Source organism: Hydra viridissima, unplaced genomic scaffold (assembly GCF_058129835.1).
Source record: "Hydra viridissima isolate aposymbiotic clone 2 unplaced genomic scaffold, HvirCarnegie_v1 scaffold_16, whole genome shotgun sequence".
NCBI lineage: Eukaryota > Metazoa > Cnidaria > Hydrozoa > Anthoathecata > Hydridae > Hydra > Hydra viridissima.
Window position 1 is genome coordinate 5,413,783 of NW_028324315.1, and position 12,659 is coordinate 5,426,441.

The window sequence follows — 12,659 nt, forward strand, 5'->3', positions numbered from 1 at the left end:
CTATAAAACGGCTGTCGAACGAAAAACAAAAGACGCATACGATACGTTTCACAAATTAACTAAACAGATTGAAAAGTATATCAACTTGCAAAAAAATGAAGATTTGAGAGTCGTATTACGTAAGAGCAATGAAATAGCCATGTCGTATTTAAAAAAATTGAGGAAATTAAAAAAAAGATTACACGAACACGCTCACAAAAAAGCAACTTATACAACATGCTTTATTTGTGAAATATATCTGGAAAAATCATCTGTTTACTTAACAAGTTGTGAAACTTGTCGAATTCCTTTATGCAACACCTGCGAACGAAAACATCGCAAAGTTCATAGAAATGAAGAGAACGATGAATCCTTGATCAATTTTTCGTTATTCAATTCTCATTTATAAACTTGTCTCATTGATAAAACGTTGTTTTTTTTTGTTGTAAATGGTGTTGGTTTTATCGGTGATGATATATGAGTAATACGACTGTTGTTAAAATTAGCTGAAACTGTAGCAATCCAATCGATAGGAAATTGAACCTGTTGAATTTTTTCTTTTCCAAAATATAACGCAAAAAAAACAATAAAAAAAAACGCTATCAAACTAGCTATTTTATTTTGTTTTATTACGTCAATTATTTGTTTAATACAACTTTTTTTCTCTGTATTTTCCATTTCAATGTTATCGATTTCGAATGCATCAATATATATATATATATATATAATTACTTTTATTCGTAACATTTTAAATGGTTTAAATTACTATATTTAGATGAACTGTAAAAAAAAATGCAACCACTGCTATGCTCGATTTAATCCTTACAATACCAACGAATGGAAAGATGTTTGGAAATACAAGCATCATTATTTGTTTCTCCTTTCGCTCGTCAAAGAAAATCTAGTTCCGTTCAATGAAATAAATAAACTTTTAAACGAAGCAAACAACGATCAACACGCAAACATCGACGAAAGAGATATCAAAAGCGCCATCGCTATTTTTCTTCAAACCGCCGCAAACATTACCGATTTTATCGATCGATTAAGATGTTGTGCTTATCTATGGGGTGTATCAGAACAAATCGAAAATAGATTTGATTCTATCAAAAATTCGTCAGCATTTAAACGATTACAAAAAATACAAAATTAATCTACATTGTAATATATTATTCTTTTATAAACCAATATTCATAATGTACAGGTTTTATTCTCTTTATGCGTTTTTTCTCTTTTATCTTTTTCCACCATCTTCTTAATCTCCTAAATGGATTTTCAATCGTCATATCTATATGAATTTTTCGATGAAACGTTTGTTGCAGAACTTGGTAACACTAAAAACTTTTTCTTACTAGGTGATAATTTGTCTAGAGCTTTCTTCACCAAATATCTACTAGCACTTTCAGTAAACGCCAACGGAAGAGGAGATAATATTTCAACAGCCTTGTTGGTTAATTCCCCTCCTCCTCTCTGTCTTTTTCTCTTTGTTGTTCTTTTTGTTGATCTCTTTCTCTTGTTTAATCCGTTTCCACGATAAGGATAAGGAGGCATATATCTTCTCCCACTCATTTTATTTTTTTCTTTAATTGTTTTAACTATTACCTTATACGTTATATATATATATAACATTATTTATTGTTTAGCATCGTTACTTTATATTTTTAACGCTGTGTTTTTCAACAATTTTACTCAACTAAATTATAATAATTAACACCTTTTACTGTTTTAAGATAAACAATTGTATTTTTGTTTATATTGTGATATAACTCAAACTCTTCCAGCGACAACACATTTTTGAATAATAATTTTGTTCATTTACTGTTAAAAAATAAAAAAATTGTACATTTTCTAACTTTATTTGTATTATTGTTTATATTGTGATATAACTCAAACTCTACCAGCAACAACACATCCAACTCTTCCAGGAACAACACATTTATAAATTATATTTTTTTTGTTAATTTACAGTTAAAAAAAATAAAAAAAAAATGGTTCGCGTTATCCATTTCTCAAAGGATCGAACGGACTGCGTACCATCGTTTATCGAAATCGATCAACTTCCAAATAATGATGAGTTAGATCGATTTTGGTTATCATCAGAACGCGCTGTTTTGTTTACATCCGCTCTAACTGAAATCGAATACGATCACGATGGAAATCTTTTGATATTTATTACTTTGCCAAAAAACGAACACGTTTATATTGCAAAATACAACGATTATAACACCCTTGTCGATATTGAAAAAGATATTCTAGAGGAAAGTTTCGAATTCAACGAATACGGATCAGAAGAATATGTATACATCAAAAATGATTTTTGTCTGTCAATTGAATAAATTGTTCGAATAACAATTTAATCATTACACCCGTCTTATTTATATATTACCCCCGGTTTTTCTTTTGTTTACTTTTCTCTGCAATCTGATTGGTCGGTTGGTTTTTGGTTTACTTTTCTCGGCAATCTGATTGGTCGGTTGGTTTTTTTGTTTACTTTTCTCTGCAATCTGATTGGTCGGTTTAGGACCCCCCGCAACGGTTTGTTTACTTAAGGGTCGTCGTTTGTTTACTTAAGGGCCGTTTTGTTTATATATACCAGTGCAATCGTTAAACTCTCATTTGGGCGAAAGCCCCAAAGGAGATCAGACGGCGAAGCTCTACTCAAATTTTTTCCAAAATGGCGTCGAAGGAAGGTAACTTTGTTGTTCATTTTATTTTTTCTTTATTTGTAAAAATGCGCGGTTTAACATCTTTGGGGACTGGGAACTAGTTTTATTTTATTCTTTTAAAAAATCTAGTAATTTCCCCAGGGAATTTCCCTGGTAAAAAGTGTGCAATTTAGTATATTTTAAACGGTGTTTTTTTCATTATTTTACACGGTATTTTATTTTGTTTTTAAACGGTGTTTTTTCATTATTTTACACGGTATTTTTTCATTATATATTTTATACATATATTTGTTAACGCATATTTTATTAATTTTTTTCTATAATGGAAGCTGTTTCAGATGTATTTTACTTTTCAGCAATTCTCTATTAATCCATTTGTATACAGAAGATGAAAACCCGCAAACACGAACGCACGACACGCACGACATCATCCGCACATCTCTGATTGATTCATCATCACGTGATCATGACGTTGTTTGTTCCATTCACATCATCGATGACGTCATCATTGTCGTCACGTTCATGGATGTCACGATCGTGTTGGGGAGTCGTGCTTGCACGACGACACAACATGATTGGGACGTCCAGGAAGGTGACGACAATGATGACGTCATCAATGATGTGAATGGAACAAACAACGTCATGATCACGTGATGATGAATCAATCAGAGATGTGCGGATGATGTCGTGCGTGTCGTGCGTTCGTGTTTGCGGGTTTTCATACTCTGTATACACATCATCAGACGTTGGGTTATATCTTCCACAAATTAAACTTTTTATATCGAAAATCAAGATAAATAGCTGCCACAAAAATATCATCAGTTAAAATATAATTTAGGCAACTTTTTAAAGAATTTAGTAACTGAAACTTTAATGCTTTTATTAGATCTGCATAGAATTCCATATTAGTTATTTTACTATTCAATAAACTGTAAACAGCTGGAAATAATAATGAAACTGTAGGATAATTTCGACCACTTAAGCTTATTGTCAAATCTTTTAGTGATACAAACAAATTGCGAAAATCATTTATTATTATCAACTCGTCATCTGAAGGCACATATTGAAAAATGCATTCAGCACCATTTTTATATTTCATAGATAATAAAGCATCTTTATTTGAAAAAATTGAATCAAGCCTATCATATGTTGAATTCCATCTTGTTTTAACATCTTGCACAAATTTTATCTTTACATCATATTGTAATATATCTTGTTTTTCTTTAAGTCTTTTTGTTAATCCTATATTTTAATATAGAGATATTAAATAATAATAAATAATGCACTGAATAATGTAATCAATAATTTATGCTCTATCATTATCAAAAACATTAATTCTGAAAAGTTTGTTTATAATAATTACCTTCACTATGTCTAAATAAACCAACTAATGATTTGCACTTTGCAATCAAGCTATTAAGTTTATCTTTAAGTAAATTAATTTCTTCATATTTTCGAGCATCAGCTTCTGTTATCTCGATTGTTCGTAATTCGTCATCTTTATTAAACTTTTTTATATTTATGATATTTCTCCCTATAACATTACAATATTTATTAATAACAATAATAAACATAATATCAAAAATAATTTTAAAAAGTACATACCTTTACAGTTTGTATATCGTTTGATATTAAATTTTTTTAAAAAATTGACTGCGCATGAATTTATTTTATGACCAACGCATGGAAAATATTTTAATAGAGGATCTAAATCTGTTAAAGCTTTTTTCATGTTAAATCCAGAGTCTGCTACAGCGTATAGAGCCTAAATTTAAAAAAGAAATTTCTATAATCCATACTCTTCTTGTGATATATTTGAAAAAATGTAGGTTTCTACAAGCCTTCACTGCATTTGCAATCTATGGGTTAATTTTCTATAATTGTGTACCTTATTTTTGATATTCCATTCTTGTAATATTTCTTTGATTTTTGAAGTGATGTATGGAGATTTATTTCTTCATTTTTTTCCAAATGTAAATCGTAAAGAACATCTAGTTCTAGTCTTTTGACATTATAATTCGATGGTCCAAATATTTTATGAACAGATTTTATGTGCCAAATTATGTTGCTTGTGGAATTGCCGGACCATTTTATTTTCCATTTACTATTGTCCTCGGGATACTTCATTTTACAATGTTGACATATTACAAATGTATTATTTTTTTGAAGCAAATCTACATGATCCCAAACAAATGACTTACATGCTCTAAATTTTCTTTTTTCCCTCAAAATGGGAAAGTTTATGATGTTCAAGTTACGTTCATTATTTAACTCTTGTTCATTGAAAGACATTTTTAGTATATTTTATGAAAGCCTAGGTTTATTTATAAAAATTTACTAACTGAAACTTATCAATATCATTATACTTATAATAATTAGTATTTTAGTTACCTATTAACTAGGTATACGTATTTGATTCATAAAACGTAATTTGCCGCGTTTCGTAAGTGTTTTTCTGTTAAGAACCATTTCGTAAATTGCCTTGCGAAAGAGTTTCGTTTCGAAAGAAATTTGGTTTTTTATCATTATTTCAAAAAATAAAATCTTAAAAGGTTCATATGTTGCAATACTTAAAATAAAATTTTATTATAAACATTTTGGTATATAAAAATTTTATTTTTTACAATTATATCCGTTTCACCAACAAAATTTTTTTATAGACTTCAAAACGTCGTTTAGTGAGAGAGCTCGTTCCGCAAGTGCGACTTCCGTAAGCGCTACTTTCGTATGCAGCAAAAATAATTTTATTTCGCAATTCAACTTGCGAAAGGCGACATTTCGTAAGTAGCATTTGCGAAATGAACATTGGCGGTTTTTATTGTTTCGTAAAATTCGGTACGAAAAAAAAAATTCCTGATTCTCAATATCCTTCCGAAAGAATTTTATTTTTCCGGAATTGTACGAAATATTCCGGTTAACAACTCTAGTAAAAACCATGCTATAAATTTATTGCTTTTGTCAGCTAAAAAATCATTAACTTAATATTCTAAAAATGGCGAGTTTTAGTGTTTTTAGTGGGATTTTTTACTACTTTGACATCGAATTAGAGCATTTTCCGTTGATTTTCAGGTCCATGTTTTTATATTTTTCTGAATCAGCATAAAATTCTCTATCATAATCAAAAATTAAAAAAAAAAAAAGGGGGGGGGGGGGAGAAACTGCAGTAGCGCCAAGTGTTGCTTGTTTTATGATAAACAGTTTTAAGGTAAACATCCCATACATTATAAAAGCTATTCCAGTTGTAAAAATTGATAGTGATTGGTTAAAAAATGAAATTCTTGATACTTTGTATCTTTTGCTTAATAGTGGATTTGTTGTGGGAGCTATTGTGTGCGATAAATGCAGATTTACTTAATGCAGATTTACTTAAAGCTCCAAAACTAACAAATAAAGTGCAACACTCAAGAAAATATAAGCAAAATGTTCAAGTAGCTCTTGATTTGTTTAATGAAAGTACAATAGCTGGTTTGAAATCATACTTTCCTTTACGTGAGGATGCTGTTGGGTTTTTACGATTGTTTAATAAGTGGTGGATTAATGCTAATAGAAAAAACCAGTTTTGTTCCAAACTATTTACGAAGTTTCGTAACTATTTACGAAATGATGCTATCTTGCATGATAAAAAACTAGAATTTTGACGAGCAATGGCATTATGGATTGATATTTGGGAAAAAAAAACAACACTTAATTGTCATGCTTCTTTAATTGAAGATCTTTTAAACAATGGTTATAAATTTGTCATGACTGCAAGATTTCAAAGTGATCCAATAGAGAGAAGGTTTCGACAGTACAGACAGATGAGTGGTGACAGGTTTTTGGTGAGCTTAAAAGATGTTTTGTGTTCGGAGCAAATTATCACATTTAAAAGTTTAGTTAAAGAAGGCATTGACATCCGCAATAGTGATTTCAAAAAGACTAACGATCAAAGAAATATTTAAAAAAATGTTTCGGAAAAACTTCAGTGTACTTCTTTAAATAATTTGTCTTTGTCAGAAGATAGCAGAGAAGTTGCCTTTCATATTACAGGTTATATTGCAAAGAGAATTTCAAAAAAATTTGGTAAATGCTGTATTGAACTAATGATTGGAGAAGATGAATATGATTCTCCAGATAAACAATATATTGAAATTTTATCAAGGGGAGGATTGAGTATACCATCTACCAATCTGGGTAATTACACTTGTGAATTTTTTGCAGTTTTAGATTTTACTTTAGATGTAATGAACAACACCGATTTCCCATTAACAGCAACTGCTCAGTTTATTTTAAAAACATTTTTATTCAAAAAAAAAATCCTATATTCTGATCACCAAAAACTTGGGATAAATCTCATAATCAAAACAATCAATAATATATTCTTCAATAACAAAAGAAAAATAATTACTAATGGAAATATTATGAACAATATAGTTAGTTTTAAAAAAAGGCAACGAAAAAAGCATGATTAAACATAAATAAATAAAAGTAACAAGTTTTTAATGAACGATATTTCTTTTTTTTTCTAGAAAAATGTAAGAAATTAAAAAAAAAATTCTTAAAATGAAATTTTGTTGTTGTTGAATAGAAAGTATTTTTAAGAATAAACGCATTTTGTTTGTTTATTTGCTTTGCTTTTTATAGCGCAGTAATTCCTTTTTTAATGGCCTTCTATTTTTTCGGCAAACATGCGGAATGTAAGGCCGTATACTTTAAGTAGGTCATGGTATTTTACATCGATTATACATAAAGAAAAATAGTGAGTACCCCATTGAATCATGCCCTTTAACACGTAGAGCAAAAAGGATTCCATCTAAAATTGACACCCAACTTTGAGCACTTTTGTTTATGACCCTCATGATTGCTTTCTTAATTGTTTGGTTCTGTCTCTCTATAAAGCCATTGGCTTTTGGATGGTAATCCGAGGTAACACGCTACTGAGTACCTATCATGTCATGTAATGCAATGGATGCAGAGTTTACAAACTCACGATCTTAGTCATTGATTTGTTTTTTAAAACAAACATATCTGCATATATAGAGAAAGGATATATAGAGAAGGATATATAGAGAAGGATATAACCTTATAGAGAAAGGATATATAGAGAAGACTTATAGAGAAAGGATGCTACTGATACTGTTGTTTTGTTGATTAGAAGTTCAGCTTCAGTCCATTTAGAAAAATAATCAATAAGAACAATCACAGATTTAAATCCGTTTGATTCAGGTAATTGAATTAAATCCACACCAACTTGCTTCATCACTTGTTCTTCCACTTTAACAAGTTTTAAAGCAGAAGAGACTTTAAGATTTCTATTTGAGGTTTCTGACATCGCTCACATTAATTTATGTTTTGTGATATCCTCCACTATTGAATGCCAAAAAAATCTTGAAGATTTTTGCTTTCTAACAGCATTAATGCCAAAGTGACTGGCTAATACAACAGCTTTCTCTGAAGTTCCTAGACCCTCATAAACTTGTTTAAGTATGTTTAGTTGCTCTTCTCGATCTATTACTACAATCACCTACGAGAAACAAAAGTTTGTAAACATTTAAATAAAAACAATAATTAGTACCAAAAAAATGGTTTAAATGTGAAAATTTTTTTGAAATTATGAATTAGTTAAAAAGTTTTTCTCACTATGCCAATATATATCTTTTTGCACTACATCAATTTGTTGTCTAAAATTGCATAGATTTTACATTCCCATATAAAGTTTGCCTTTTTTCTAGAGACCGCCGATCCGTTACTGTTTATCGGTTTGCGGATTGTGCACCGAATTATCTTTGATAAACGGTTCAAATTACTTACGGATTGATTTGATCCGAAAATGTGTCGGAAAAAAATTCTTTAAAAATTTTTTCAGGTTATTTTTTCGGAATGCAATCCGATTTGATACTTCCGGATCGGATTGCAATTCGAAAATTTTTTTTCGAATTGGAATCCGAACCGATATTATTTTTACGGATTTAAACGGATTCAGAACAAAAAATGCTTTTGAAATAAGATTCATTTTTATTTATTTATAGTATTCAAATATACGATGAAACGAAATGATTTCCTTGGTAAAAAATAAAGAGTCAAAATCACACTGAAAGTTAATCATTTTCCAAATTCATTTCCTGCCCACACAATGTCTTGAATTTTACTGAGTTGCTAAGTGTTTTCGTTCATTAATACCAACATCTCAACCTTTGAGATTGAAAGATTGGTTATTCTAGAGCTGTATATATTCCCTGCTGTTGAGAAAACTCTTTCAGATGTTGATGATGCAGCAGGTATACAGAGGTTTTTTTTGGCCAGCCTTGACATTATTGGGTAAATATGCTGGTTTTGTTTCCAGAATTCCAGTACATTTGTATTTGCTGGAACTGGTTTTGAATTCAAATACTCCTCAATTTCAGCAGAAATGGCTTTCTTGGTGCTTGTTTCACCTCCAGGATTAATGTAACCTGCACCAAACACTTTCTTCCTCAGTTGTTTAGTGAAATCAAAGTTGTCATCATCTTCATCATCCGACGTTGAAGGGGAAGGAGTGCTTTGGCTAGCCAAATATTATTTTTTTTGACAGTTCTTCCATAGCTTTCTTTACTGCAGTTTTAACTTCTTCAAATTTTTCTCCCTCATTCACAAAGCACATGGCCTTACTGTTAGGATCTAAAAAATGAGCTATAGAGATGGAGGTCAGAGTTCCATCTTGTGGGGCATCTCTGTACTAACTTCGTTCTGGAGTTATTTAAGGCTTTGGGAACATTAACTAAAGTCATAGCTTTTTGAGAGGACTGGTTGAAGTGACCTACTAATGTTTTTATTTTGTGGTTGAGAATTGACCACTTTGGACATCTTTTATCATCGACAGCACCACTGACAATTAGATTTAGACGGTGGTCGACACACCAAATTGAACTTTGAACCCCAATTGATTTCCTAACACCTGCTTGGACATTAGCTGCACCGTCGACTGTTATCCAGGTTTTGGCTCCAAAATCAAGTTCAAGTTTGTTGATAGATTCATTGAGCTTCTTGGCAATATTGTCCCCAGTATATTGTTTGGGGAATTGGAGCTTTAAATCTATATAGAGGAGTGTAAGGCTCATGAAAGACAAATTGGTGTGATCGGTGGTCCACACGTCGGATGTAAAGGCCACTCCATCAAAATTTGACTTGTCTGTATTGAAAATGTTTTTTAATTGCTCCTTGATGAATTTAAAAAGAAGAGGAATGTATTTTGTAGATATTTTCTTTGCTGTAATGGCTCTGAATTGATCGTTGGTTGCAGTTTTTATCATCCGGGTGAATGTGTCAGTTTCTACAATAGAATATGGTTGAGTGTCCTCAATCACCCATTTAGTAATGTCAACAACAGTTCTTATTCGATTGATGTCAGTAACTTCCTATTCAGATTTGGTAGTCTGTTTTTTACCTTGCTGTGTGTTGGAAGTGCCGCAAGTTCCACTTGGTCCAGGCTGGTCAAAGGCTTGATCAAAGTCTGAGTCTTCAGAGGCAAGCTCATCAAAAATGTCTGGTATTGTTGATTTTTGTTTGTTTTTCCTTTCTAATTGTTTATATAAATTCAAGTGGACTCTTTTCAAATGGTTCCAAAAAAGACTTGTGGTGCTTTTATTAAGTATATTTTGCCACAGGGCTTGCATTTTGGCTTGTTTTCCTCCACATTGTTGAAGAATTCCTAAATATTAGATAGCTTAGGCATCTGAAAAGTAAAAAAAGGTGAATTAAAAAAAAAGAAGAAAGGAATCGGATTAAGTTAGCCATATCGGATCGGACGAATATTTCGGATTATTTATTGAATCTAAAATCCACAAAAACGAATGAGATTATTAATAAGGATTACTCTTCGGATTAAAAATTCGAAAACACGGATCAAATTACATTTTCGGTTTACGGACTCTTTATTGAAATAATTGCCTCAATATTTCCTTAATATTTGTCTTAATAAAACGTGATAGTTTTTGATGCATACAAACAGTTTCCGAAAAAGAACTAATTATTTATTAAGTTATTTGAAAATTTTCCTTAATAATCGTATTAACAATAAATGATATTTTTGAGGCATGCATAAAGTTTTCAATAAAAGAACAAATTATTTGCCTTAATTATTGAAATGAACGTAACAATTTCTCAAACTAGTTTTTATCTCTATTTCTATTGTTATTTTTGTTAATATTTAAGTAGAAGAAATATAACAAAATAAGTTTTATCGGCAGGAGAACTTCAGAGAATTTTAAAGGAGTTTGTTGCAAGAAAAGGACCTCCACAAATGATTATTAGTGATAACGCAAAGACATTTGTGGCAACGGGAAGTTGTTACTAACACTTACGAAAGATGAAAATCTCGCAAACTATATTGCTACCCAAGCCATAAAATGGAGGTTTAATTTGTCAAGGGCGCCGTGGTGGGGAGGTTTGTTTGAAAGATTAATTGGAATAATGAAGAAAAGTTTGTGAAAAACAATCGGTAAGGGTATCCTAAGCTTTCTTTGAATTGGAAGAAGTATTGTTGGATGTGGAATGCGCTATGAACAATAGGCCACTTTGTTATCAAGGTGACCAATTCGATAATCAAGTATCGACGCCAAATGTATTAATGAGGGGGAGACCTGCAATTTTGCTTGAGGAAGATATTGATTTAATAACAAGGGGCGGTTGTGTACTACGGAGAGTCAAGTTTGTTAAAAACTGTAAGAATAACTTTAGGAAAAGATGGATGAACGAGTACGTGCACGCAATGGAAGAACGACAACAAACAAAGGAAAGGAGAGGTAATGCAAAACTCCCAGGTGTCGGAAGAATGGTTCTCATTAAAGACGATGTGAAGGACAAGGCACTTCTCAACATCGGTCGAATTGAAAACAACATTAAAGGGAAAGATAGAGTTATTCGTGGCTTTAAAATATGCCTGGGAAATGGTTATGTAATTGAACGACCAATTCAGTTGGTGTGTGACTTAGAAATGGATTGTGAGGCAGAAAGCGGAATCGAATCGAACAAGAAATTGGAAACTAGAGCTGAAGAGGATATCTTGAAAAGAGAAGCGAGACTGGTGAAATTGGATGCAAGACAAAAGATCAATTACATCATGGAAGACGAGATGGGAGATAGCTGATTAAAGCCGAAATCTCAGCTTTAATCGGGGGAGGGTGTCGTGAATAAAGTCTTCAAGGCGTAATTGAAGGTGTGTTTGTGTGAAGGCATGTTTGAAGGTGTTAATATTTTGTAGATGCTAATGTAGGTGTTAATGTATTTAATTACCGCATTAAATGTGTGAAATGACGCGATTATAAAAATGTTTAAAAAGAGAGTGTATTTTGTAAAATGTATTGATTCGCAGTCAGATGTAAAAAATATTATCAAGTTCAAAAAGTGACTCTTGTGTCTCATGGAAAGTTTAAAAAATTCCCCACAGGATCTAACTTGCAATAAATAGTTGAAATGTAGTTCAATCAAATTTGATTAGCATAGTCTGTTTTTACTCTTTGATTCATTAGTTTTTCCGTTTAAAGAACTTTTTTTTGATTTTTTTTTAATGATTCTAAAAAAGAAGACAGATGGGATTTCTATCAATAATGCTCTTTTGTAGATATGTTCTTGCTATAATGGCTCTGAATTGACCGTTGGTTGCAGTTTTCATCATCCGGGTAAATGTGTCAGTTTCTACAATAGAATATGGTTGAGTGTCCTCAATCACCCATTTCGTAATGTCAACAACAGATTAATAAAAGCAAAAAAGATAAAGAAAACCGCGATTTAGGTGACATGGTATCAATTATAAAACAAAATAATAAACATTATTTAGCTATTGAAAAATGCATTTTGAATTGTGAAGAAAAAATTAAAAGAGATCTGAGGAAGTAGAAAAACAAGTTATAACACAGAAAATAAAAAATATATAAAAGCGATAAAACAAACTTTAGAGAAAGCAAGGTTATTTTTCTGAAAGCTTCATGAAATACCATGGAAATTGGCTTCAAACTGAATACGAGCTTCCAACAGAGCTTAAATTTGACACTCAATCGCCCAGTT

General features: G+C 31.2%; 1 protein-coding gene across 1 annotated transcript; it reads right to left on the minus strand.

The window, feature by feature from the left end:
* Nucleotides 1–3,973: 3,973 nt before the first annotated feature.
* Nucleotides 3,974–4,402, minus strand: LOC149877683 (uncharacterized). Its single transcript, XM_090073594.1, has 2 exons — nt 4,248–4,402; nt 3,974–4,176 (listed from the first exon to the last, which is right to left on the minus strand). The coding sequence occupies exons 1-2, from the start codon at nt 4,372–4,374 to the stop codon at nt 3,974–3,976; spliced, it is 330 nt and encodes a 109-aa protein (XP_089929720.1). The 5' UTR covers nt 4,375–4,402.
* Nucleotides 4,403–12,659: the final 8,257 nt, after the last annotated feature.

Excerpts from the sequence above, each read along its gene's own strand:
- LOC149877683 (XM_090073594.1), bottom strand. The coding sequence starts at position 4,374 with ATGAAAAAAGCTTTAACAGATTTAGATCCTCTATTAAAATATTTTCCA. Across the intron at positions 4,177-4,247 it reads ACGATATACAAACTGTAAAG|GGAGAAATATCATAAATATA; the intron begins GTATGTACTTTT and ends GTAATGTTATAG.